Source organism: Somniosus microcephalus, chromosome 15, assembly GCF_052327205.1.
Source record: "Somniosus microcephalus isolate GS21.2 chromosome 15, FLI_Smic_1.0, whole genome shotgun sequence".
NCBI classification, from domain to species: domain Eukaryota; kingdom Metazoa; phylum Chordata; class Chondrichthyes; order Squaliformes; family Somniosidae; genus Somniosus; species Somniosus microcephalus.
Window position 1 is genome coordinate 118,625,822 of NC_141001.1, and position 25,359 is coordinate 118,651,180.

The following is a 25,359-nucleotide window of genomic DNA, read 5'->3' on the forward strand; positions in this document are numbered from 1 at the left end:
ACCCCACCCACATACCCTACCCCCACAGACCCTGCCCCCCACACACCCCACCCCCACACACATACCCCACCCCCACAGACCCTGCCACCCACACACCCCCGCCCCACACACCCTGCCCCACTCACACACCCCACCCCCACACACCCACCCCACCCCTTGCTACCAGACCCCACAATTCACCACCACGATGACCTTGAGATAACCTGCGTCCCCCCTCCCACAAGGAGAGCAGAGAAGCAAGTGCCTGGAGAAACTGATGTTAATTAGCCCCTAATTGCCCTCAGGACCTGACGAGACGACCTCATCGCGGGGGAGCCCAGCTGCAGTGCTCTTAAAGGGGCAGGCCAGGCTAACAGCTGAGCTTGGTGAAAGTAACCCAGAACGTTGAGCAGAGCCGCGGGAAGGGCAGCTGATCTGCTTTGCTATTTGTGCAGGGAGGGTGTGAAGAGTTTATTTTGGACTCGCACGGTATCTACACCTCCTGCTTTACCAATTGTGCAGCATTTACATTGCGGGCATTGTTTTTTTTTTATTTGAATCCCGCAGGATGCAGCCGAGGCAGACCTCAACCAGCCTGGAGGAGCTCAACAGTGGACGAGCCGAGAAGGTTAGAGCTCTGGCCATTCACACTGAAGGAAGAAGTATGGGTGTGCGGAGGAGTCTGGAGTTTAGAGCTCTCGTTTTTGGAGAGGTGTTTAAAACTTAGCGGGCGCATCGAAAGGAAGGACGGTGGTCACAGGAATGTACGAGACTTAACCTGGAATTAAGCAAGGCCGATACCTTAAAGCAGTGTAGAGGGAGTATCGCGGGGAAGTGTCGCGGGAGTATCGAGGCAGTATTGTTGGAGTATCAAGGGAGCTTTAGGTACCAGTTCAGGAAGTCTTTTCTGCTGTAGTAACAGAAGAACTACTAAGTGTCTAAACGTGACCTGTGTGTCTACCTTTCTCACTTGGCCGTGTAACGAGTACACTGTATTTGTACTCGAAACCAAGATATATTGATCGTCAAGTGTTGTTCTTGTGTTGGTGACTGTTAATCAGCAACGTCCACCCAAGAGGGGGAGACGGGGCCTCGATTTAACGTCTCATCCGAAAGATGGCACCTCCGACAGTGCAGCACTCCCTCAGCACTGCACCGGGAGTGTCAGCCTGGATTATCTGCTCAAGCCTCTGGAGTGGGACTTGAACCCAGAGGCGAGAGTGCTACCCACTGAGCCATGGCTGACACTTGCACCAGAGGGCAGAATCTTAAAATTGGAGCTAGGCCGTTCAGGAGTGAAATCAAGGCGCACTTTTTCCACACAATGGGTAGTGGAAATCTGGAACTCTGTTCCCCCAAAAAGCTGATGATATTACACTTCTTCTGACTGCGATTCTTTGGGATCTGTACAAATACAGCATCCCATTTTCGGGAGTGTTTCTCCCAGAAAGAGACCTTCCACCTCCATAATACATAATAATACATAACAATACTACAAAACCGAATATCATCGGTCTCACTGTGTACTCCAGTTCTGTGTGGCTAAGCTAGCCGTGTATACTAACAAGACGTCAATATTAATTTTTTTTTTCCATCGATCCATGCACTGATTCTATCTTCCCCCTCTCTCCTTCTGCAACTCAACAGCTCTCAGTCTGGGAAAGTGAAGCACCCACACAGTCTGAGGTATTAACTCATTTATTTAACGTTCAACCTCTCTGCTGCTCCTATTTTCCTGTTTGTTGTTGTTCCATCACTGCATTGTCCATACATCTGTGTGCTTTGTGGGAACGTAAGCCTTCTTTGACTTTTCAAACTGAGAAGCGCTTCTCCTAAATGAAATTGCTGGAGTATCTTCACACAATATTAATTTATTTCTGTCTCTTCTGCAAAGTTCTGGGGCATGTGATTGTTTCTTCTCTTACTCATTCTTGGGATGTGGGCATCACTGGCAAGGACTAGTTATTGACCATTCCCTAGTTGCCCCGAGAAGGTGGTGGTGGGCCACCGCCGTCTTGAACCGCCAGGCAGCGGTTTTTGACACAACTGGTGTGGGACTGGAATCCCGTTTCGGCCCAGACCGGGTAAGGACGGCAGGTTTCCTTCCCTAAAAGAGCATTCGTGAACCTGCTGGGTTTTTTTTTTATGACGGTCCGACAGATTTCATGGTCAGATGTTTTAAACTGATTTCAAATTCTCAACTGAGATTTGGACTCGCGTTCTCTGGATTACTAGTCCAGTAACTTTACCACTACACCACCGGACCTAGACAACATGAGTGTTGCCTCATAATAACCAGGCTCCAGAATGCAATAGAAAGACATGGTTTTCTACAGCGCTTTTCACAACCTCAGGACGTCCCAAAGCGCTTTACATCCAATGAAGTACTTTTTTATTTTGAGGTGTAGTCACTGTTGTAATGTAGGAAACGTGGCAGCCAATTTTGCGCACAGCAAGCTCCCACAAACAGCCTTAATATTCATAATTAAAGTATCTTGGGTCCAATTATGTCTTTGATGCCGAGATGCTTTTTCCCCTGGCTGGAGCGTCTGCAAGCAGAGGTCATAGTCTCAGGATAAGGGGTCGGCCATTTAGGACTGAGATGAGAAGAAATTTCTTCACTCAGAGGGTTGTGAATCTTTGGAATTCTCTACCCCAGAGGGCTGTGGATGCTCAGACGTTGAGTATATTCAGGAAAGAGGTCGATAGATTTTTGGACATTAAGGGAATCAAGGGATATGGGGATCGGGCGGGAAAGTGGAGATGAGGTAGAAGATCAGCCATGATCTTATTGAATGGCGGAGCAGGCTCGAGGGGTCCAATGGCCGACTCCTGCTCCTATTTCTTATGTTCTTTATGTTCATATGTTTCAGATGCAAAGATTTCGACCAATTAAGAACTGATGCACTATATAAAGAAAAGAAAGAGCTTGCATTTCTGTAGCGCCTTTCACGACCACCAGACTTCCCAAAGCGTTTTATAGCCAATGAAGTACTTTTTGAAGTGCAGTCACTGTTGCAATGTAGGAAGCGTGGCAGCCAATTTTGCGCACAGAAGATACTCCAGCAATGTGATAGCTCTGCCAGGCGAAAGGGCGGAGAGCAACGTGTGCTCAGGCTCCCGCCATTGGGCAATGATTGCGGCCGCTGGGAAATCCAACATTCCATCCCTTCCCTGTGAGCGGATTCCTGTCACCCCCCCCCACCCCCTCCCGGTGACATAGAAGCCTAGTTAAGATCGGGACCCTGAGGTGGTTTGCAGATTATGGGGCGTAAAACTGCGGCATATTGAGCAACCTCGCCATAGCCCCGGTGATTGAAGAAATGGTGGTGGGGGTTGCGGAGTACAAGTTCCACACATTTCCCAGGTGTAAGACAGGCCCAAAGTATAATAATTTAGCAACGGGACGGCCTGGGCCCAATCTGCACAGGTGTTGGTTCCTCGGTGAAATTTGCGGGGCCACTTTCTTTTAGGCGTCCCAGGTGGCCGCCTAAAACAGGCACTGGGACCCTTAATTATGTTAATGAGTGGCCTGTCGGATGACCCCTGCTGCAAAATTAGTCGTATTTACGTAAACCCTACATTGTTGAGCTTTGTGCGGCATTCCCATGCAGGCCCGGAAACTGCGAGACTCCAATCCTGGTTCAACGGGAGCACAGACTGGACAGTAAGGCCCTGATCAGGAAAGTCTCCCTCCGTGCGCGTCCGTTGATTTCAACAGCCGGGAAAATCCGGAGGTTCCGGGAATCCTGCGAGCCAACCTGCGTGCCCAACTCACCAACCTGCGCTCCCATCGAGAGCGACTCCAGCTCTGGGAGCGCTGGCTCACAATATCCTGGAGCTCTAGCATCCGGCACACCTTCACAAGGGAGCTGGACCGGTTCCTGAGTGGGGCAGAGATCACCTCATGTAGAAAGTGTCTTTATAGATCACACTTGGTCTGCGTGATCTCCTGGACTGGTTGAGCGGGAGATGGAGAAGAATTTTCCAGAGAATTTTTTTCCCTTATTGGCCCTGGATTTTTTTTTTTTTGCATCTCCCGGGAAGTGTTTAGTCATGATGCTCTGGTCATCATGAGGTGTGGGGAGGCTTGATGGACATAAGAACTAAGAGCAGGAGTAGGCCATACGGCCCCTCGAGCCTGCTCCGCCATTCAATAAGATCATGGCTGATCATCGACCTCAACTCCACTTTCCTGCCCGATCTCCATATCCCTTGATTCCCCTAGAGTCCAAAAATCTATCCATCTCAGCCTTGAATATACTCAACGACTGAGCCGCCACAGCCCTCTGGGGCAGAGAATTCCAAAGATTCACAACCCTCTGAGTGAAGAAATTCCTCCTCATCTCAGCCTTAAATGGCCGACCCCTTATCCTGAGACTATGCCCCCCTAGTTCTAGACTCTCCAGCCAGGGGAAACAACCTCTCAGCATCTACCCTGTCAATCCCCTCAGAATCTTCTATGTTTCAATGAGATCACCTCTCATTCTTCTAAATTCCAGAGAGTAGAGTCTCAATCTCTCCTCATAGGACAATCCTCTCATCCCAGGAATCAATCAGGCCCAACTGGTCTTTTCCTACCCATTAGTTTCGTATATATCTTCGTGACAGCTCAGATATTTATTGTACATCTGTTGTCTTTGTATAATAGAGCAAGCCTTACTTGGACGACAGCAAATACCAGACCCTTCCGGGGAAACTTCCACAGTCTAATCACCGGGACAACACTGAACAGTTTCCGCAGAAGCAGAGGGTGACTGCGGTCCCGAGCACAACGCCCGTCATCCCTGAAGACTGGGACAACACTACCGCCAATCTGAGTATGTATCTCCTGGTGAAACTCACTTCACAATGTGTTCATAGAATCTTACAGCACAGAAAGCGGCCATTCAGCCCATCGTACCAGTGCCGGCTCTTTTGGAAGATCTATCCTAGGATTACATACAATATACAGCACAGAAACAGGCCATTCAGCCCAACCAGTCCATGCCGGCATTTATGCTCCACTCGAAGCTATGCAATTAGTCCCACTCACTGCCCCCCCCCCACTCTTTCCCCAGAGCCTTGCAAATTTTCTCCCCTTCAAGTATCTATCCACTTCACAAGTGTTGTGGGGGAATCAGGAACAAGGGGACATAATGTTAAAATTAGAGCCCAGCCTGTTCAGGAGGGAAATCAGAAAGCTCTTTATTCTCACTAAGGGGTAGTGAAAATTTGGAACTTGCTTTCCCCCCCCACCCAAAAAAATGTGGATGCTGGGGGCCAATTGGAGCCATCAAGACTGAGCGATCGATGGATTTTTGTTGGGTGAGGGTATCAAGGGATATGGGGCAAAGGCGGGTAAATGGAGTTGAGGTGCAGATCAGTCGTGATCTGATTGAATGGCGGAACAGGCGCGAGGGGCTGAATGGCCTCCTCCTTTTTTCGTTATTCGTTTATGGGATGTGGGCGTCGCTGGCAAGGCCGGCATTTATTGCCCATCACTAATTGCCCTCGAGAAGGTTCCTCATATTCCCATCCTGCAAATTAACTCGCAGTGATCGGCGCAGTTTAAAATGTGGAACCTTTGCTGCACTTTATTATTACTGATTTCAGCATGGATTGCTCCCACGTGGCGCTCTTCTACTGGTGGCAAACATACGAAAGGGGAAGGAGGCAAAACATGGCCCTCAAAGATTTGTGACTTTATAAAGACCTCAAACAGGAGCCTTCCCTCCCCCCGCCCCCATCCGTTCCTGAGGGCATTTTTTTCAATCTTTTTGCCCACTATGATTATTTCAAAGCCAGTTTCAGAGGAAAAATTATCAGAGAGATGAAAATGATTGGGTTTTTATTACGTGAAATGCACAGCGTTTTAAAAAAATTAAAAAATGTTTTTTTGTGCCTTGGCTGTTTCACTGATGTAACATACTTCGATGTAGGGCTTGCTACAATCCCTTACCATCAACAGGACCACTGAAAGGCAAGATCAATTCTCTGTCAGATTTTTAAAACACTTTTTATTCATTCTCGGGTTGTGGGCGTCGCTGGCAAGGCCGGCATTTATTGCCCATCTCTAATTGCCCTCGAGAAGGTGGTGGCGAGCCGCCTTCTTGACAATTGAGTGGCTGGATGGGCCATTTCAGAGGGCAGTTAAGAGTCAACCACATTGCTGTGGGGACTGGAGTCACATATAGGCCAGACCGGGTAAGGACGGCAGATTTCCTTCCCTAAAGGACATTAGTGAAATTTGCAGGCAGTTACAACAGCCCTCTGCTGACATCAGGCAAACCCAGCAATTGTCGCTAATTGTAAGCTGCCTTAAAGGGACAGGCCAGGTTAGCAACTAAACACCGGAGGCTTGCTGCAGACCCCAGGCTACCATTGTGCAGTGCCACGGAAGATCAGTTAGTCGCTAAAACAGTTTTAACCAAAACCACTGCTCCCCCATCCCAACACATTTCTATATTGCTAATGCTAATGATTGAGGGCCAGCAGTAAATTTGTTCCAATGCATGCATGGTTTTGTTTCATTCAGTGAATGTAGACTGGGTTTATTAATTCCATGAAGCAACACTGGGTTAATCTTGACTATAGAATTGTGTAGAACGTACAGCACAGAAACAGGCCATTCGGCCCAACTGGTCCGTGCCGGTGTTTCTGCTCCACACGAGCCTCCTCCCACCCCTCTTCATCTCATCCTTCTAATCCTTTCTCCCTCATGTGTTTATCTAGCGTCCCCTTAAATGCATCGATACTATTCGCCTCAACCACTCCCTGTGGTAGCGAGTTCCACATTCCCACCACTCTCGGGGTAAAGAAGTTTCTCCTGAATTCCCCATTGGATTTATTAGTGACTGTCTTATATTTGTGGCCCCTAGTTCTGGTCTCCCCCACAAGTGGAAACATCTTCTCTACATCTAACTAGCTACTCACTAACTCTGTTTTTGCTGTAACCAGTACTCCATAGGGCTCCTATACACAGTTGATAAGGAAATATAAAATGACTCGTCTCATATCACAGGGCCTTTGAATCTTGCAGAGAGCATTGTTTTGAGGGTTGGGTGTGTATGTTCGTATTGTCATAGAATCTTACAGCACAGAAGGAGGCCACTCGGCCCATCGTGCCTGTGCCGGCTCTTGGAAAGAGCAATCCAATTAGTCTCTTTCCCCACAGCCCTGAAGGCCCACTGTGCATCTATTACTGGTGAGCGTCCAGCAACGCCTTCATTTTAAATTTCTCATCCTTGTTTTCAATTCTCTCCATGGCCTTCACCCGCCCCCCCCCCCCCCCCCAACCCCCGAGATATCTGCGCTCCTCCAATTCTGGCCTCTTGCGCATCCCTGATTTTAATCGCTCCACCATTGGCGGCTGTGCCTTCAGGTGCCCGGGGCCCTGGGTTCTGGAATTCCCTCCCTAAACCTCTCTGCCTCTCCATACCTTTCTCTCCTGCTTTACGACACACCTTAAAACCTACCTCTTTGACCAAGCTTTAGGTCACCTGCCCTAATTTCTCATTATGTGGCGCGGTGTTTGATAATGTTCCCGTGAAGCGCCTTGGGACATTTTATTACGCTAATGGTGCTATATAACTGCAAGTTGTTGTTGAGGGAGGTAAGGTGGAGGTGGAAGGTTGACGTGTTGGGGGGCTTTGACTTGGATTCACGTCCCACAAGTCAGGCTCCTGATCGCAGTTGTGCCGTGGAGCAGGACCCAATGAGCAGAGGTCCCGTTCACTCACCAACTGCTGTCATGAAAAGAAAAAGAAAGACTTACATTTCTACAGCGCCTTTCACAACCTCAGGACATCCCAAAGCGCCTTACAGCCAATGTAAACTTTTGAAGTGTAATAATGTAGAAAATGTGGCAGCTAATTTGCGCACAGCAAGCTCCCACAAACAGCAATGTGATAACGATCAGATAATCTGTGTTTTAGTGATGTTGATTGAGGGATAAATATTGGCCCAGGACACCCCTGCTCTTCTTCGAAATAGTGCCATGGAATCTTTTACATCCACCTGAGAGAGCAGACGGGGCCTCAGCTTAACATCTCATCCAAAAGACGGCACCTCCGACAGTGCAGCGCTCCTTCAGTACTGCCCCTCCGACAGTGCAGCGCTCCCTCAGTACTGCCCTTCCGCCAGTGCGGCGCTCCCTCAGTACTGCCCTTCCGCCAGTGCGGCACTTCCTCAGTACTGCCCCTCCGACACTGCAGCACTCCCTCAGCACTGCCCCTCCGACAGTGCGACACTCCCTCAGCACTGCCCCTCCGACAGTGCGGCACTCCCTCAGCACTGCCCCTCCGACAGTGCAGCACTCCCTCAGTACTGCCCCTCCGACAGTGCAGCGCTCCCTCGGTACTGCCCCTTCGACAGTGCAGCACTCCCTCAGCACTGCCCCTCCGACAGTGCGGCACTGCCCCTCCGACAGTGCGGCACTCCCTCAGCACTGCCCCTCCGACAGTGCGGCACTCCCTCAGCACTGCCCCTCCGACAGTGCAGCACTCCCTCAGTACTGCCCCTCCGACAGTGCGGCACTCCCTCGGTACTGCTCCTCCGACAGTGCAGCACTGCCCCTCTGACAGTGCGGCACTCCCTCAGTACTGCCCCTCCGACAGTGCTGCGCTCCCTCAGCACTGCACTGGGAGTGTCAGCCTAGAATTTGGTGCTCAAGTCTCTCGAGTGGGACTTGAACCTGCAACCTTCTGACTCAGAGGCGAGGGTGCCCACTGAGCCACGGCTGACCTAATACACAGTTGCAATGGCAGAAGACTGTCGGCTTCTCGCTCACCTTCTCAGCTGGGGCGGCGAGTGGTGTTGAGCGACGCGAGTTCAGTAGCGGCGGCAAACAATAAACAACTCGTGTGAAGTAACGTGAGTCGTGGTGCCTGCTGCCTCTTGCAGTTGTGCCAGCAAGCTGCTCACTGAACGCATTTGCATGTCCGTTGTGCTTTAAGGGTTGAGATGTAAAGTAGGGAGCTCTGAAATTTCCCTCTAATGCAACAGTTGCTGTGTGTTGCGAAATCGACAGAAGAACCACCTTAAGGACTGAACAAAGGGAGCGGTTGGGAGAAGTTTGTTTTTGATATATGCAAAGGGTTGTTAGGGCACCGGCATATCCTGGCAGAGACAGCAGTGGGGAGGGAACGGAATCCATAATAGGTTTCAAAAGGTGCGGAGATAAATAGTGAAAAAGAGAAGCTGCATGGGGGAGAAGGCAGGGGAATGAAAAGAAAGACAAAGGACTTGCATTTCTATAGCGCCTGTCACAATCTCGGGACATCTCAAAGCGCATTACAGCCAATGAAGTACTTTTTTGAAGTGTAGTCACTGTTGTAATGTAGGGAAACACGGCAGCCAATTTGCGCACAGCAAGCTCCCACAAACAGCAATGTGATAATGACCAGATAATCTGGTTTTAGTGATTGTTGATTGAGGGATAAATATTGGCCCCAGGACACCCCCCTTGTTCTTCTTTGAAATAATGCCGTGGGATCATTTGTGTCCACCTGAGAGGGCAGACGGGGCCTTAACGGAGGGGCCTTGACAGGGTTTAACAACCCATCTGAAAGACGGCACCTCCGACAGTGTGGCGCTCCCTCAGCACCGCACTGGGAGTCTCGACCTAGATTTATGTGCTCAATGGGACTTGACCCCAGAATCGGTTCTGACTCCGAGGTGAGGGTGCTGCCCACTGAGCCACAGCTGGCACTGTGAGACTGATGGTTCAGAAAACCGGCACAGGAGCGATAGGTCGAATGGCCTCCTTTGGCGCTGTGATATTCTATGTGGTAGTATTTTGTCTTCAGTAGAACGGCGGGACAGCTCACACACTCGCTACAGAACCCCGACTGATGTTCATTGCTGTGTGGAGTGCTTAGAACTGAAATTGTGTGTGTGTGTTTTGGATTCGCTAATTGTTTTATCCTTCATGTTCATCGTCTCTCATCTTATCAAGGAAACTTTCTAAAGCATGCATTTCCCTTTGGGTTTTTTTTGGTATTAAATATCAATCGATAACTTTCTGTTGTTGGAGAGAGGGAGGGGACCACACCCACCTGTGTTTACGGGACCCGCGCCGTCTGTCCTTGGAGCAAGGGATTAGCATCGAATCAATCCCGGTGAAGTAAATACCATGGCAACGAATGCCCCAATTATTCATGATATTTATTACCAAATGCAAAGGGAACGAAATTCTGCTGGCAACTAAATTTAAGGTTTAAAAAAAAATTGTAATAACACTCATTTCAAAATCACCAACAGGTTGGTTATCAGTCAGGTGTTTGGTGGGTTTGACAAGCTTTGTTGTACTGATAAACACTGCCACACGGTGACTGAATAAGTCAAAGATTCCGGAATTCTTGCTGGTCTCACAACCCAAACTGTTGTTTTACAGTCAACGACCGGCACTTCCGATAGCAGATCATATTGAACGAAGCATCTTTGAGTTAAAATCCGATTTTATCAGATGAAATTCTGGGATTTTTAACTGGCGTTTTAGGGGCCAGGTTCAGTGATTTTTCTCTCTTCCCACCCCCCCATAAATTAGTGACCTGGCTGGTTACTGAAGTCAGCCTGTGCTGACTGCGCTGTTTTTTTATTCATTCTGACAAAGCCGCCATTTTGTTGCCCATCCCTGGTTACCCAAGGGTCAACCACGTAGGTGTGGGGACTGGAGCCACGTATAGGCCCAGGCCGGGTAAGGACGGCAGGTTTCCTTCCCTAAAGTTGGGTTTTTATGACAATCCGACAGCTTCATGGTCACTTTTACTAATACCAGCTTTTTATTTACAGATTTTTGAAACTGAGTTCAAAATTCACAAACTGCCCATGGTGGGATTTGAATTCACGTTCTCTGGATTACTGGTCCAGTAACACAACCACTACACCACTGTACCCCGACCTGCTGTTAAAATCATCAGTAAATATTGTGGGATTCTTTTAATTCTTAATCTTCCCAAAGGATCTTTCTGCACTAATATAAACCAGCTTGCTTCTATTAATCTCTCAAATGCACTGTCACGCACAACTTCAACACAGTGATAAACTGTAAATGAAGTTAGTATTCCCAAATGCTGCACAGATATTCTCACAACGGCACTTGCTTTCTGCCCAGCAGACTGTCGTAGAAGAGAACATTGAGGCTCATTGTAAATAGGATGATATCCCAAGTCTATATATATTTATTAACAGCCTTGCACGGGGTACACACTTCCTGTCCCTTAACCGTGCTTCCCGTCGTCACAATTTCTTTTGTCACACCTCTCTGTCAGCATCTGCCATTGTTAAGCTGCTATGTCAACATTTCCCCTTCATTTTTACTATGTCAATTGTCACGGCGTAGCTGCAAGCTCTTGTAGGACTTTCTCCTACTACGGTTCGGACCTCGAGAATTACAAATAAGCGTAACAGTGACAGATAAGTTTGTGATCAATAAAAATGGTCCTAATTCACACTACAGTTTAAAAATTCAAGCTTACATATAGAAGCACCCTCGGCAATTCATATGTCCTTGTTTAATAAGTCTGCACATAGAAGTACCCCCAGCAATTTATATGCTCTATGTCTGACCTTCATACATACATACACCCCTCCTCGGGTGATCAGTAGTAGGCTGCAAACATTGACTGGCCATTTCAACAGCTCCCTTTGTCCTTCTAATTTTCCTGCTTCTGTGTCTTTCCTTTTATAGTGCCCTCCGGCATGGGCCCCCTCGTATTTCTCCATCTGCCCCCCTCTGATAGGTCAGTTTCACTCCCAACCTTCCCGGATTGGAGTCCCTTCTGCATGACACGTTCATGCTCCTGTACGATAGCAAAATACGGCGGATGCTGGAAATCCGCAATAACAACAGAAAATGCTGGAAAAACTCAGCAGGCCAGGCAACATCCGTGGAGAGAAATAGAGTCAACGTTTCGAGTCAAACTTGACAAAGAGTTTGCCCCGAAACGTTGCCTCTGTTTCTCTCTCCACGGATGTTGCCTGGCCTGCTGAGTTTTTCCAGCATTTTCTGTTGTTATTTCATGCTCCTGTGATGTGTGTGGGGGAAGGGGGTGTGTGTGGGGGGGGGGAGGGGTTGTGGGGGGGGCGGGACTTCCTCTTCATCCGGTGGTTCTCCTTCCTGTCCACGTGGTCTCACAAACAAAGGACCCCATATGCTGACTTCCTCCATTTTCAATCCGTCCATTTTCACCTCACAATTTGCTCGCAGTTTCGATCGCCACACGGCGGCAGCGGTTTTATTACGTCTATAGCAGCTTACACTCCGGCCACCAGGTGGCGGGGTGGAATGAGTTTCTCAAATCTCTCTTTGCCATCATCTCATAGGACAAAAGCAGCTTGTATTCAACTGGGAAACACCACAGGCAATTTACTCGTAGCGATTCGATGGGGTAGAGAAACACATAACACTAATCAACTGAACGCATATAAAAGTGCAGAATTGTTAAAGATGTATTTGTTTGGAAGTGAAGGCTAAGTGGCCAGCAATGAAACCAGGTACCTGACTGACCATCCTTTGGTGTTTCTGGGCTTTAGTTTTGAGCGCTTGGTCGTGTGGTTTATTGGCCCTGTTGTTCTTTGAGTGCTTTTTTTTGCATGGGTTTGCTGCTTCCGTTTATTTTTGCCGTTTTTTTTAATTCTCCCTCTCTGCCACAATTCTTCTTCTTTTCACCTCTACACGCGGCTTGCTACTTTTCGGAACGGTTGAAGATCGCGGCAGGAGCGCCAGCGCTCCGACTTTAGGTACTGTGCTCGAGAGGTTTCCACTCTTCATTTTTGGTGAATATGAAATGTAGATGCCGGCACTTGACTTTTTTTGCGTGGAAAGTGAAACTCATGTCTGCGAGGGATCGGCAATGGGTGAATTACTGACACATTTCATCTGTGGGTTTAGACACGGTTACGCCTGTACCCTAACACATACCAAGTCTCGTTCACCTATCAACCCTGTGCTTGCTGGCCTACATTGGCTCCCAGTTCCCGAACGTCTCGATTTTAAAATTCTCATCCTTGTGTTCAAATCCCTCCATGGCCCTCCCACCCCATCTCTGTAATCTCCTCCAGCCCCACAACCCTCCGAGGTCTCTGCGCTCCTTCTATTTTGGCCTCTTGTCCATACCCCACTCCCTTTGCCCCACCATTGGCGGCCGTGCCTTCAGCTGCCTGGGCCCTAAGCTTTGGAATTCCCTCCCTAAACCTCTCCGCCTCTCTCCTCCTTTAAGACGCTCCTTAAAACCTACCTCTTTGACCAAGCTTTTGCTCACCTGTCCTAATATCTCCTTATGTGGCTCAGTGTCGATGGTTTTGTCTGATAACGCTCCTGTGAAGCAGCTTGAGATGTTTTCCTACCTTAAAGAACATAAGAACATAAGACGTAGGAGCAGGACTCGGCCATTCGGCCCCTCGAGCCTGCTCCGCCATTCAATGAGATCATGGCTGATCTGATCTTGGCCTCAACTCCAATTCCCTGCCGCTCCCCATAACACTTGACTCCCTTATCGTTCAAAAATCTGTCTATCGCCACGTTAAATATATTCAATGACCCAGCCTCCACAGCTCTCTGGGGAAGAGAATTCCAAAGATTCACGACCCTCTGAGAGAAGAAATTTCTCCTCCGTTTTAAATGGGCGACCCTTTATTCTGAAACTATGCCCCCTAGTTCTAGATTCCCCCACAAGGGGAAACATCCTCTCAGCATCTACCCTGTCGAACCCCCTCAGAATCTTATACTGTATGTTTCAATAAGATCACCTCCCATTCTTCTAAACTCCAATGAGTATAGGCCCAACCTGCTAAAGGTGCTACATACATGTTGTTGTTGGGGCTCATGCTGGGCATTGGTGAGTCACCAGAGTTGTGACTGGATTTTTGTTTTGTCCATAGCGTGAGTGGCAAGCGAGAGGGGAAGCATTGGCAGCCAGCAGAGGGCACAGCCCCGGCTACTAGCTGTTGGCAGAGTATCTGCCCGATCAGTGAGCTCCTCTGCTGCTTGTACAGATCCACGTGGCTGTGTGGAGATCTAAGCAGCCATGGCTTGGCCAAGTTGGATGTCATCCAACAATCACTCACCAGTGTTAATTTATCTGCAGTTGTGATGATGGCGCAGGCAGCTCTCAAGATGTTTGGATCCAAAACTGAGCTCTTTCTTTTCCAAATGTACATACTGGCTGAATGCATTGCCATACATCACCCCTCTGTTTAGACATGTAGCCAAAGTAAGCCTTTATTTTACACTGTGAACTGTTTAGACTTGGTTTCCAAAAAGACTGTGGCTTAATTTTTTTTTAATGCAATATATTCGCAGGCAAAGTGCCCACACACACTGATGGAATTTACACCAGTGGTTGCTTCACAAGACTGTTCAAGGACATGGGAAGTGGGCAGAACAGGATTAGACTGGGTGGAATATTAAAGGGTTCGGGTAGTGAGCGGAAGAGTGGGGTTAGACTGGGTGGGATATTAAAGGGTATGGGGAGTGAGCGGGAGAGTGGGATTAGACTGGGTGGGATATTTAAGGGGTGCGGGGAGTGAGCAGGAGAGTGGGATTAGACTGGGTGGGATATTAAAGGGTATGGGGAGTGAGCGGGAGAGTGGGATTAGACTGGGTGGGATATTTAAGGGGTGCGGGGAGTGAGCAGGAGAGTGGGATTAGACTGGGTGGGATATTAAAGGATTCGGGGAGTGAGCAGGAGAGTGGGATTAGGCTGGGTGGGATATTAAAGGGTATGGGGAGTGAGCGGGAGAGTGGGATTTGACTGGGTGGGATATTAAAGGGTTCGAGGAGTGAGCAGGAGAGTGGGATTAGGCTGGGTGGGATATTAAAGGATCTGGGGAGTGAGCAGGTGAGTGGGATTAGACTGGGTGGGATATTAAAGGGTTCGAGGAGTGAGCAGGAGAGTGGGATTAGGCTGGATGGGATATTAAATGGTATGGGGAGTGAGCGGGAGAGTGGGATTAGACTGGGAGGGATATTAAAGGATACGGGGAGTGAGCGGGAGAGTGGGATTAGACTGGGAGGGATATTAAAGGGTACGGGGAGTGAGCAGGAGAGTGGGATTAGACTGGGTGGGATATTAAAGGATTCGGGGAGTGAGCAGGAGAGTGGGATTTGACTGGGTGGGATATTAAAGGGTATGGGGAGTGAGTGGGATTAGACTGGGTGGGATATTAAAGGGTTCGAGGAGTGAGCAGGAGAGTGGGATTAGGCTGGGTGGGATATTAAAGGGTGCGGAGAGTGGGATTAGACTGGGTGGCTCATGGACAAGTTCATCCTTGGTGACTGGATGGGCCGGACAGCCTGTTTATGTGTTGGAACACCCTACGATTCTGACATTTAGTTAAATATTTTGTAGTGGAGTGAAGACTTGTGACTTTTTTGAACAATTGTGAACAATGTACTGACATCTTCCAGTTGATTGGTCACCTTTCTAAGGAGAGGGTACGAGGTCAGCTGTCCGCACTGGCATCCCACTCGTGGATCACTGGCCAGTCGCCGGATAATCCTCTCAATCCACCGATCCTTACAAACCTGAGAGGGCCTGGGTTTAACGTCTCATCGGAAAAACGGCACCTCTGACAGTGCAGCACTCCCTCAGTACTGCACTGGGAGTGTCAGTCTGGATTTTGTGCTCAAGTCTCTGGAATGGGATTTGAACCCTCGACCTTCTGACTCAAACCGCAAACGGCAGTTGATGCTGGGTCAATTATTAATTTTAAAACTGTGATTGATAAGCTTTTTGTTAACCAAATGTGTTAAGGGATATGGAGCAAAGGTGGGTATATGGAGTTAGGTCGCAGATCAGCCATGATCTCATGGATTGGCGGAACAGGCTCGAGGGGCTGAATGGCCTCCTCCTGTTCCTGTGTTCCTAGAGGCACTGAGCCACGACTGACACTTAGACAGCAGAGGGATAGAGTGAGAATTCATTAAATATGCGTTCTTTAAGCTCACCTGCAATAATATCACTCTGCTGTGGTGTCCAGGATGAGCCCGTTCCTGGAGATGGTGACGGAAGAGCGGCTTAGATTCAGACCAGCTGACTTCCTGTTTGCATTCGGCTTTGTTCATGTATTTTACTCGATGTTTTCCACCTTAGGGGAGACCGAGCAAAGTGCCGACTCCACCTTTAGCTCGCCTGACCTGTCGCCTCTCTCCTCGACCACCGACGCTGAACAATTCCCTTCGATTTCCCCCGAGAACAGAAAGAGCAGCAAAGGCCTCAAGAAATTCCTGGGAAAGTGAGTCATCCGAACCTCAAATGTTTGCACCGTGCAAGATGATTGCAGTTCAACTAACGCGTATTGCCTTTATCAAACCGGTAACGGTGACGCAACGCTGGTGTAAATGGAGCACGCAGGATTAATTATGTGTAATTGATGATAGTTCTCTTCACTGTGAATAGAATGCGATTTGTTTTCTTTATTCTCAGAATGTGGGGATGCTGATGAGACTGCATTTGTTGGACATCCCTGGCCCACAAGCCTAACGGTTTTTATCACTAATAAAATTGTGGGGTTTTTTAATTATAAAGGTGTTGGTGGGGTGAATGGAGAAAGTCTATCATCTAGTTGGGGCCAAGGCTTGATGGGCCAGGTAGCCTTTTCATTGAAGCGTATAGCACAAAAGACCATTCGGCCCATCGTGCCTGTGCCGGCTCTTTGAAAGAGCTCTCCAATTAGTCCCACTCCCCCCGGCTCTTTCCCCATAGACCTGCACATTTTTCCTTTTCAAGTATTTATCCAATTCCCCTTTTGAAAGTTACTATTGAATCTGCTTCCACCGCCCTTTCAGGCAGCGTGTTCCAGATCACAACAACTCGCTGCGTAAAAAAAAATCTCATCTCCCCTCTGGTTCTTTGTCCAATTACCTGAAATCTGTGTCCTCTGGTTACCGAGCTGGCCTTTCCCACCCTCATAGTGTAAGGAGAGGGGAATAGAATTTTAAAAAGGAGGGACGCACCACATAGAATGTTTGTAATGTGATGCCGCATCTCATTGTGCCTACGCTCTTCCTGAGAAGGTGGACGTGTCTCACGCCAGGCTGAGTCAAAGTGCAGAGTCCACACTTTTGAACAAGATAGAATCATAGAAATTTACGGCACAGAAGGAGGCCATTCAGCCCATCGTGTCCGTGCCAGCCGACAAAGAGCTCTCCAGTCTAATCCCACTGTCCAGCTCTTGGTCTGTAGCCCTGTAGGTTACGGCACTTCAAGTGTATATCCAAGTACTTTTTAAATGCGATGAGGGTTTCTGCCTCTCCCACCCTTTCAGGCAGTGAGTTCCAGACCCCCACCACCCTCTGGGTGAACAAAGTTCTCCTCAACTCCCCTTTAATCCTTCTACCAATTACTTTAAATCAGACTGGTTCCTGGGATGGGGGGGGATTGTCCTATGAGGAGAGATTGAGTAGATTAGTCAATATTCTCTAGAGTTTAAAAGAGAGGCGATCGCATTGAAACATATATGATTCTTACAGGGCTTGACAGGGTAGATGCAGGGAGGATGTTTCCCCTGCCTGGGGAGTCTAGAACCAGGGGTCACAGTCTCAGAATAAGGGGTCGGCCATTTAGGACTGAGATGAGGAGAAATTTCTTCACCCAGAGGGTGGTGAATCTTTGGAATTCTCTACCCCAGAGGGCTGTGGAGGCTCAGTCGTTGAGTATATTCAAGACAGAGATCAATAGATTTTTGAATATTAAAGGAATCAAGGGATATGGGGATCGGGCAGGAAAGTGGAGTTGAGGTAGAAGATCAGCCACGATCTTATTGAATGGCGGAGCAGGCTCGAGGGGCCGAATGGCCGACTCCTGCTCCTATTTCTTATATTCTTATGCCCCCTGGTTATTGACCTCTCTGCTGAGGGAAATAGGTCCTTCCTGTCCACTCTATCTGGGCCCCTCATAATTTTATACACCTCAATTAAGTCTCCCCTCAGCCTCCTTTGTTCCAAAGAAAACAACCCCAGCCTTAGTTTAAATGAAGTTTCAGCTCTGAGTCGAATCACTGTGGCTGATTCTATCACTTTGTTATGAATTGATGTATTTGGTGTTTTGATGTCAGGAGTTTCTTTTAAACTGCTGTTCACATTATATTCAGGGTTGTAGAGCAATATTTTGACTGTTGTATTCACTTCAGATAAATCGATATCAGTGGCAGGCAGCGGGCGAATCGCCGTGATTTACTCCGCTGCCATCCCTGTGAGGTTTAATTAGCCGGAATTCTGCGCCCAAATTAAACTTACCATCTGGTCATACTTTCCAATCCCAATGTTTTTTCTCAGGCTGTGAAGATTTGTGCTCCAGAACTAGCCGCGCCTCTAGCCAAGCTGTTCCAGTACAGCTACAACACTGGCATCTACCCGACAATGTGGGAAACTGCCCAGGTATGTCCTGTCCACAAAAAGCAGGACAAATCCAACCCGGCCAATTACCGCCCCATCAGTCTACTCTCAATCATCAGCAAAGTGATGGAAGGTGTCATCGACGGTGCTATCAAGCGGCACCTACTCACCAATAACCTGCTCACTCATGCCCAGTTTGGGTTCAGCTAAGACCACTCTGCTTCCGACCTCATTACAGCCTTAGTCCAAACATGGACAAAGGAACTGAATTCCAAAGGTGAGGTGAGAGTGACTGCCCTTGACATCAAGGCAGCATTTGACCGAGTGTGGCCTGAAGGAGCCCTCGTAAAACTGAAGTCAATGGGAGTCAGGGGGAAAACCCTCCACTGGCTGGAGTCATACCTAGCACAAAGGAAGATGGTTGTGGTGATTGAAGGTCAATCATCACAGCCCCAGGACATCGCGGCAGGAGTTCCTCAGGGCAGTGTCCTAGGTCCAACCATCTTCAGCTGCTTCATCAATGACCTTCCCTCCAACATAAGGTCAGAAATGGGGATGTTCGCTGATGACTGCATAGTGTTCAGTGCCATTCACAACTCCTCAGATAATGAAGCAGTCCATGCCCGTATGCAACAAGACCTGGACGACGTTCAGGCTTGGGCTAAGTGGCAGGTAACATTCGCGCCACAGAAGTGCCAGGCAATTACTATTTCCAACAAGCGAGAGTCTAACCACCGCCCCTTGACATGCAATGGCATTACCATCGCCGATTCCCCCACCATCAACATCCTGGGGGTCACCATTGACCAGAAACTTAACTGGACCAGCCACATAAATACTGTGGCAACAAGAGCAGGTCAGAGGCTGGGTATTCTGTGACGAGTGTCTCACCTCCTTACTCCCCAAAGCTTTTCTACCATCTACAAGGCACAATTCTATAAGTAAGGAGTGTGATGGAATACTCTCCACTTGCCTGGATGAGTGCAGCTCCAACAACACTCCAGAAGCTCGACAGCATACAGGACAAAGCAGCCCACTTGATTGGCACCCCCTCTACCACCTTAAACATTCATTGCCTCCACCACCAGCGTACCATGGCTGCAGTGTGTACCATCTAAATGATGCACTGCAGCAACTCGCCAAGGCTCCTTCAGCAGCACCTCCCAATCCCGCGGCCTCTTCCACCTAGGTGGACAAGGGCAGCAGGCGCATGGGAACACCACTACCTCCAAGTTCCCCTCCAAGTCACACACCATCCTGACTTAGAAGTATAGCGCCGATCCTTCATTGTCGCTGGGTCAAAATCCTAGTACCCTCTACCTAACAGCACTGTGGGAGCACCTTCACCACACGGAATGCAGCGGTTCAAGAAGGCGGCTCACCACCACCTTCTCAAGGGCAACTAGGGATGGGCAATAAATGGTGGTCTTGCCAGCGACGCTCACATCCCATAAACGATTTTTTTTTAAATGTCCTTTAGAGAAGGAAATCTGTTGTCCTTACCCAGTCTGGCCTATATGTGTCTCCAGATCCACAGCAATATGGTTCACTCTTAACTGCCCTCTGAAATGGCCCAGCGAGACACTCGGTTGTACCGCTACGACAAAGTCACTGTGGGAGCACCTTCACCACACGGAATGCAGCGGTTCAAGAAGGCGGCTCACCACCACCTTCTCAAGGGCAACTAGGGATGGGCAATAAATGCTGACCTTGCCAGCAACGCTCTCGTCCCATGAATGAATAAAATAAATAAATCACTCCGTTCTCCTACCAAGCATTTCAGCGCAGTCCTAACCCTAACCCTCTTTTTTTCCCCCACTCCCTCTACCTTTCCCCAGAATGAGGAGAAGCCACTCATCTTCGCTCCAGGACGATGAGGAGGGCACTTTGGAATTCAAAAGAGGCGGCTTTCGAGCGACCGCAGGACCCCGTTTGGCGAGGTCAAAAGAATCACCAAGTCCAAGGATGTGAGTATGTCCCAAACTGCACGTCGCTGACAACACACGCAGCCAGCCACACAGCAGCAAGAGGGAGGGCGGAGTTTGGACCAACTCTCCAAGTACAGTGATTTGGGCTTGAATGTAGGAAGTATGATTAAGAAGTTTGCAGATGATACAAAAATTGGCCGTGTGGTTGATAATGAAGAAGAAAGCTGCAGACTGCAGGAAGATATCAATGGACTGGTCAGGTGGGCAGAACAGTGGCAAATGGAATTCAGTCCGGAGAAGTGTGAGGTAATGCATTTGGGGAGGGCTAACAAGGCAAGGGAATACATTTGGCCTAGAAATTGGGTTGGGGCGCAAAAGTCGCCTGAGCGCAGGATTTAGTGCAGCGATCGGAGTGATACCGATCGCCAGAAATTCAGTTTCAGTGCCCCTCGAGGGAGACGGGGCGAGGCTCGAGGCGCTCCGCGTCCCTCTTAGGGCACTGAAACTGATTATTGCAGCGCAACGTGCCGCAGCGCCACATGCTGCGGCACGGCACGCTGCGGTACTGCAGGCCGTCCTCCCACTGTTAAGGGGGAGGTGCCTGCAACAGCGCGATCCCCGCTCGCGAGTGCCGGCAAATGAGCCCGGCACCAAGGAGAAGTGCCGGGCTCTCGGGAAACAGCTGGCAATGCCGCGGGGGGGGGGGGGGGTTAGGAGGCCGGGAACGGAGGTGCTGGCAGGCGGCTGCTGAAAAAGCGGCCGCCCCGCACCTCCACCTTAACTTGCGCCGCTGCCGGCACAGTAAGGCCCCGTGAACCGGGCGCAGGTAGCAAGCGGCGCAACTGCGGCGTTTGCTACCAAATATTGCGAACGGGGCACGAATGGGGCGCTGCGCACACCGATGACGTCATCGGTGGCGGCGCAGCGCAAATGCCTAACGCCACCATTAGCGCCCCTACTGAATATCGCCGGAGACGCAGCCAGTGGCGCTACAGCCACTGACTGCCTCTTTAGGCGCTAACAGGTGGCGCTACTCACCCAATTTCTCCCCCTATAACTGGTAGGACACTGAGAAGTGCAGAAGATCAGAGGGACCTTCGAGTGCAGGTCCACAGATCCCTGAAGGTAGCAGGACAGGTAGATAAGGTGGTTAAGGGATACTTGCCTTTATTAGCCGAGGCATAAACTACAAGAGCAGGGAGGTTATGCTTGAACTGTATAAAACACTAGTTAGGCCGCAGCTGGAGTACTGCGTGCAGTTCTGGTCACCACATTACAGGAAGGATGTGATTGCATTAGAGAGGGTGCAGAGGAGATTTATGAGGATGTTGCCTGGGCTGGGGAATTTTAGCTATGAGGAAAGATTGGATAGACTGGGGTTGTTTCCTTTGGAACAGAAGAGGCTGAGGGGAGACCTAATTGAGGTGTATAAAATGATGAGGGGCCTAGATAGAGTGGATAGAAAGGACCTATTTCCCTTAGCAGAAGGGTCAATATCCAGGGGGCATAGATTTAAAGTAATTGGTCGTAAGTTTAGAGGGGATTTGAGGAGAAATGTTATCACCCAGAGGGTGGTGGGGGTCTGGAACTCACTGCCTGAAAGGGTGGTAGAGGCAGAGACCCTCATCACATTTAAAAAGTACTTGGATATGCACGTCACAGAATCACAGAAACCCTACAGTGCAGATAGAGGCCATTTCGGCCCATCGAGCCTGCACCGACACATATCCCACCCGATCCCCGTAACCCCTACACCAACACATATCCCACTCTATCCCCGTAACCCCACGTATTTAATCCCCCTAACACTAAGGGTCAATTTATCATAGCCAATCAACCTAACCCGCACATCTTTGGACTGTGGGAGGAAACCGGAGCACCCGGAGGAAACCCACGCAAACACGGGGAGAATGTGCAAACTCCACACAGACAGTCACCCGAGGCCAGATTCGAACCCGGGTCCCTGGCGCTGTGAGGCAACAGTGCTAACCACTATGCCACCGTGCTGCCACTTGAAGTGCCGTAACCTACAGGGCTACGGACCAAGAGCTGGAAAGTGGGATTAGGGAGGATAGCTCTTTGTCGGCCGGCACGGACAAGATGGGCCGAATGGCCTCCTTCTGTGCTGTAAATTTCTATGATTCTATGATACATAGCAGTACATAGGATATACAGCAGAGAAATAGGTAATTCGGCCCAACCAGTCCATGCCGGTGTTTATGCTCCACTCGAGCCTCCACCCGTCTTTCCTCATCTAAATCTATCAGAATAACTCTCTATTCCCTTCTCCCTCATATGAGACAGGGAGATGGAACAAGTCCAGAGAACATATAGCCCAGTTAGCTTCACGTAGATGGTAGGAAAGATGTAATAGGAAAACATCTAGAAACCGAAAATATAATTTAGAGTAGTCAGCACGGTTTTCAAAAGGGAAGAACTTGCTTGACCAATCTGATTGAATTCTATGAAGAAGTAACAGAAAGGATAGACAAGGGTAACGCAGTAGATGTAATATATAGGGGTCAAAGGTAGTTACTCAGATTGACAAATGGTGGGAAGTGGTGTTCCACGGGGATCGGTGCTGGGACCGCTGCTGTTCACCATTTACATAAACGATTTGGACTCCGGAATTGGAAGTACAATTTCAAAATTTGCAGACGACACCAAATTGTGGGGTGTAGTTAATACAGAGGAGGACTGCGGCAAAATACAAGGAGACATTGATAAACTGGTAGGATGGCATTCATTGGCAAATGACTTTCGATATAGATGAGTGTGAGGTGGTGCATTTTCGTCGGAAAAATAAAGAGGCAGCATAATGCTTGGATAATAAGAGTCTGAATGGTGTAGAGATGCCGAGGGATCCGGGGGTACAGATTCTAAATCACTAAAAGTAGCAACACAGGTTAATAAGGCCATTAAAAAAAAGCAAACAAGGTACTGGGGTTCATTTTAGAGGGATAGAATTGAAAAGTAGAGAATATATGCTGAACTTGTATCGAGCCTTGGTTAGACCACACTTGGAGTACTGTGAACAGTTCTGGCCGGCAAATTATATAAAAGATATAGAGGCACTGGAGAGGGTGGAGAGAAGATTTACAAGGATGACAGCAAAACAGCGATGTTTGGGAAAGATTGAACAGGCTGGGTCTCTTTTCTCTTGAAAAGAAAAGGCTGAGGGAGTGACCTAATAGATGTCTTTAAAATTATGAAAGGTTTTGATAGAGTGGATACAGAGAGAATGTTTCCACTTGTGGGGAAGAACATAACTAGAGGCCATCAATATAAGATAGTCACCAAGAAATCTAATAGGGAATTCAGAAGAAACTTCTTTACCCAGAGAGTGGTGAGAATGTGGAACTCGCTACTACAGGGAGTGGTTGAGGCAAATAGTATCGATACATTTAAGGGGAGGCTAGATAAACACAAGAGGGAGAAGGGAATAGAGAGTTACGCTGATAGATTTAGATGAGGAAAGACGGGTGGAGGCTCGAGTGGAGCATAAACGCCGGCATGGACTGATTGGGCCGAATGGCCTGTTTCTGTGCCGTATATCCTGTGTAATCCTATGCGTGTAAAGGGTGGGAAGTGAGCAGGAGAGTGGGATTAGACTGTGGGATATTAAAGGGTACGGGGAGTGAGGGAGAGTGGGATTAGACTGGGTGGGATATTAAAGGGTACGGGGAGTGAGGGAGAGTGGGATTAGACTGGGTGGGATATTAAAGGGTACGGGGAGTGAGGGGGAGAGTGGGATTAGACTGGGTGGGATATTAAAGGGTACGGGGAGTGAGGGGGAGAGTGGGATTAGACTGTGTGGGATATTAAAGGGTACGGGGAGTGAGCAGGAGAGTGGGATTAGACTGGGTGGGATATTAAAGGGTACGGGGAGTGAGGGGGAGAGTGGGATTAGACTGGGTGGGATATTAAAGGGTACGGGGAGTGAGGGGGAGAGTGGGATTAGACTGGGTGGGATATTAAAGGGTACGGGGAGTGAGCAGGAGAGTGGGATTAGACTGGGTGGGATATTAAAGGGTGTGGGGAGTGAGGGGGAGAGTGGGATTAGACTGGGTGGGATATTAAAGGGTGTGGGGAGTGAGGGGGAGAGTGGGATTAGACTGGGTGGGATATTAAAGGGTACGGGGAGTGAGGGGGAGAGTGGGATTAGACTGGGTGGGATATTAAAGGGTGCGGGGAGTGAGGGGGAGAGTGGGATTAGACTGGGTGGGATATTAAAGGGTACGGGGAGTGAGGGGGAGAGTGGGATTAGACTGTGGGATATTAAAGGGTACGGGGAGTGAGGGGGAGAGTGGGATTAGACTGGGTGGGATATTAAAGGGTACGGGGAGTGAGGGGGAGAGTGGGATTAGACTGGGTGGGATATTAAAGGGTACGGGGAGTGAGGGGGAGAGTGGGATTAGACTGGGTGGGATATTAAAGGGTGTGGGGAGTGAGGGGGAGAGTGGGATTAGACTGGGTGGGATATTAAAGGGTGTGGGGAGTGAGGGGGAGAGTGGGATTAGACTGGGTGGGATATTAAAGGGTACGGGGAGTGAGGGGGAGAGTGGGATTAGACTGGGTGGGATATTAAAGGGTACGGGGAGTGAGGGGGAGAGTGGGATTAGACTGGGTGGGATATTATAGGGTACGGGGAGTGAGGGGGAGAGTGGGATTAGACTGTGGGATATTAAAGGGTACGGGGAGTGAGGGGGAGAGTGGGATTAGACTGGGGATATTAAAGGGTACGGGGAGTGAGGGGGAGAGTGGGATTAGACTGTGTGAGATATTAAAGGGTACGGGGAGTGAGGGGGAGAGTGGGATTAGACTGGGTGGGATATTAAAGGGTGTGGGGAGTGAGGGGGAGAGTGGGATTAGACTGGGTGGGATATTAAAGGGTACGGGGAGTGAGGGGGAGAGTGGGATTAGACTGGGGATATTAAAGGGTACGGGGAGTGAGGGGGAGAGTGGGATTAGACTGGGTGGGATATTAAAGGGTACGGGGAGTGAGGGGGAGAGTGGGATTAGACTGGGGATATTAAAGGGCACGGGGAGTGAGGGGGAGAGTGGGATTAGACTGGGTGGGATATTAAAGGGTATGGGGAGTGAGGGGGAGAGTGGGATTAGACTGGGTGGGAT

At 49.1% G+C, this 25,359-nt stretch overlaps 1 protein-coding gene across 10 annotated transcripts in view; it reads left to right on the top strand.

The window, feature by feature from the left end:
• Positions 1-25,359, top strand: part of ppfibp2b (PPFIA binding protein 2b) — a 474,628-nt gene that overhangs the window by 385,262 nt on the left and 64,007 nt on the right. For 5 of the 10 annotated variants that reach the window (XM_086008336.1, XM_086008339.1, XM_086008338.1 and 2 more), the window contains 6 exons: positions 547-607; positions 1,627-1,665; positions 4,631-4,799; positions 12,670-12,738; positions 16,056-16,197; positions 20,137-20,265. In XM_086008336.1, the coding sequence (XP_085864462.1) occupies positions 547-607; positions 1,627-1,665; positions 4,631-4,799; positions 12,670-12,738; positions 16,056-16,197; positions 20,137-20,265 (609 nt within the window). The remainder of the gene's footprint in view (positions 1-546; positions 608-1,626; positions 1,666-4,630; positions 4,800-12,669; positions 12,739-16,055; positions 16,198-20,136; positions 20,266-25,359) is intronic. The other 5 variants (XM_086008340.1, XM_086008344.1, XM_086008341.1 and 2 more) reach the window with 4 other exon arrangements.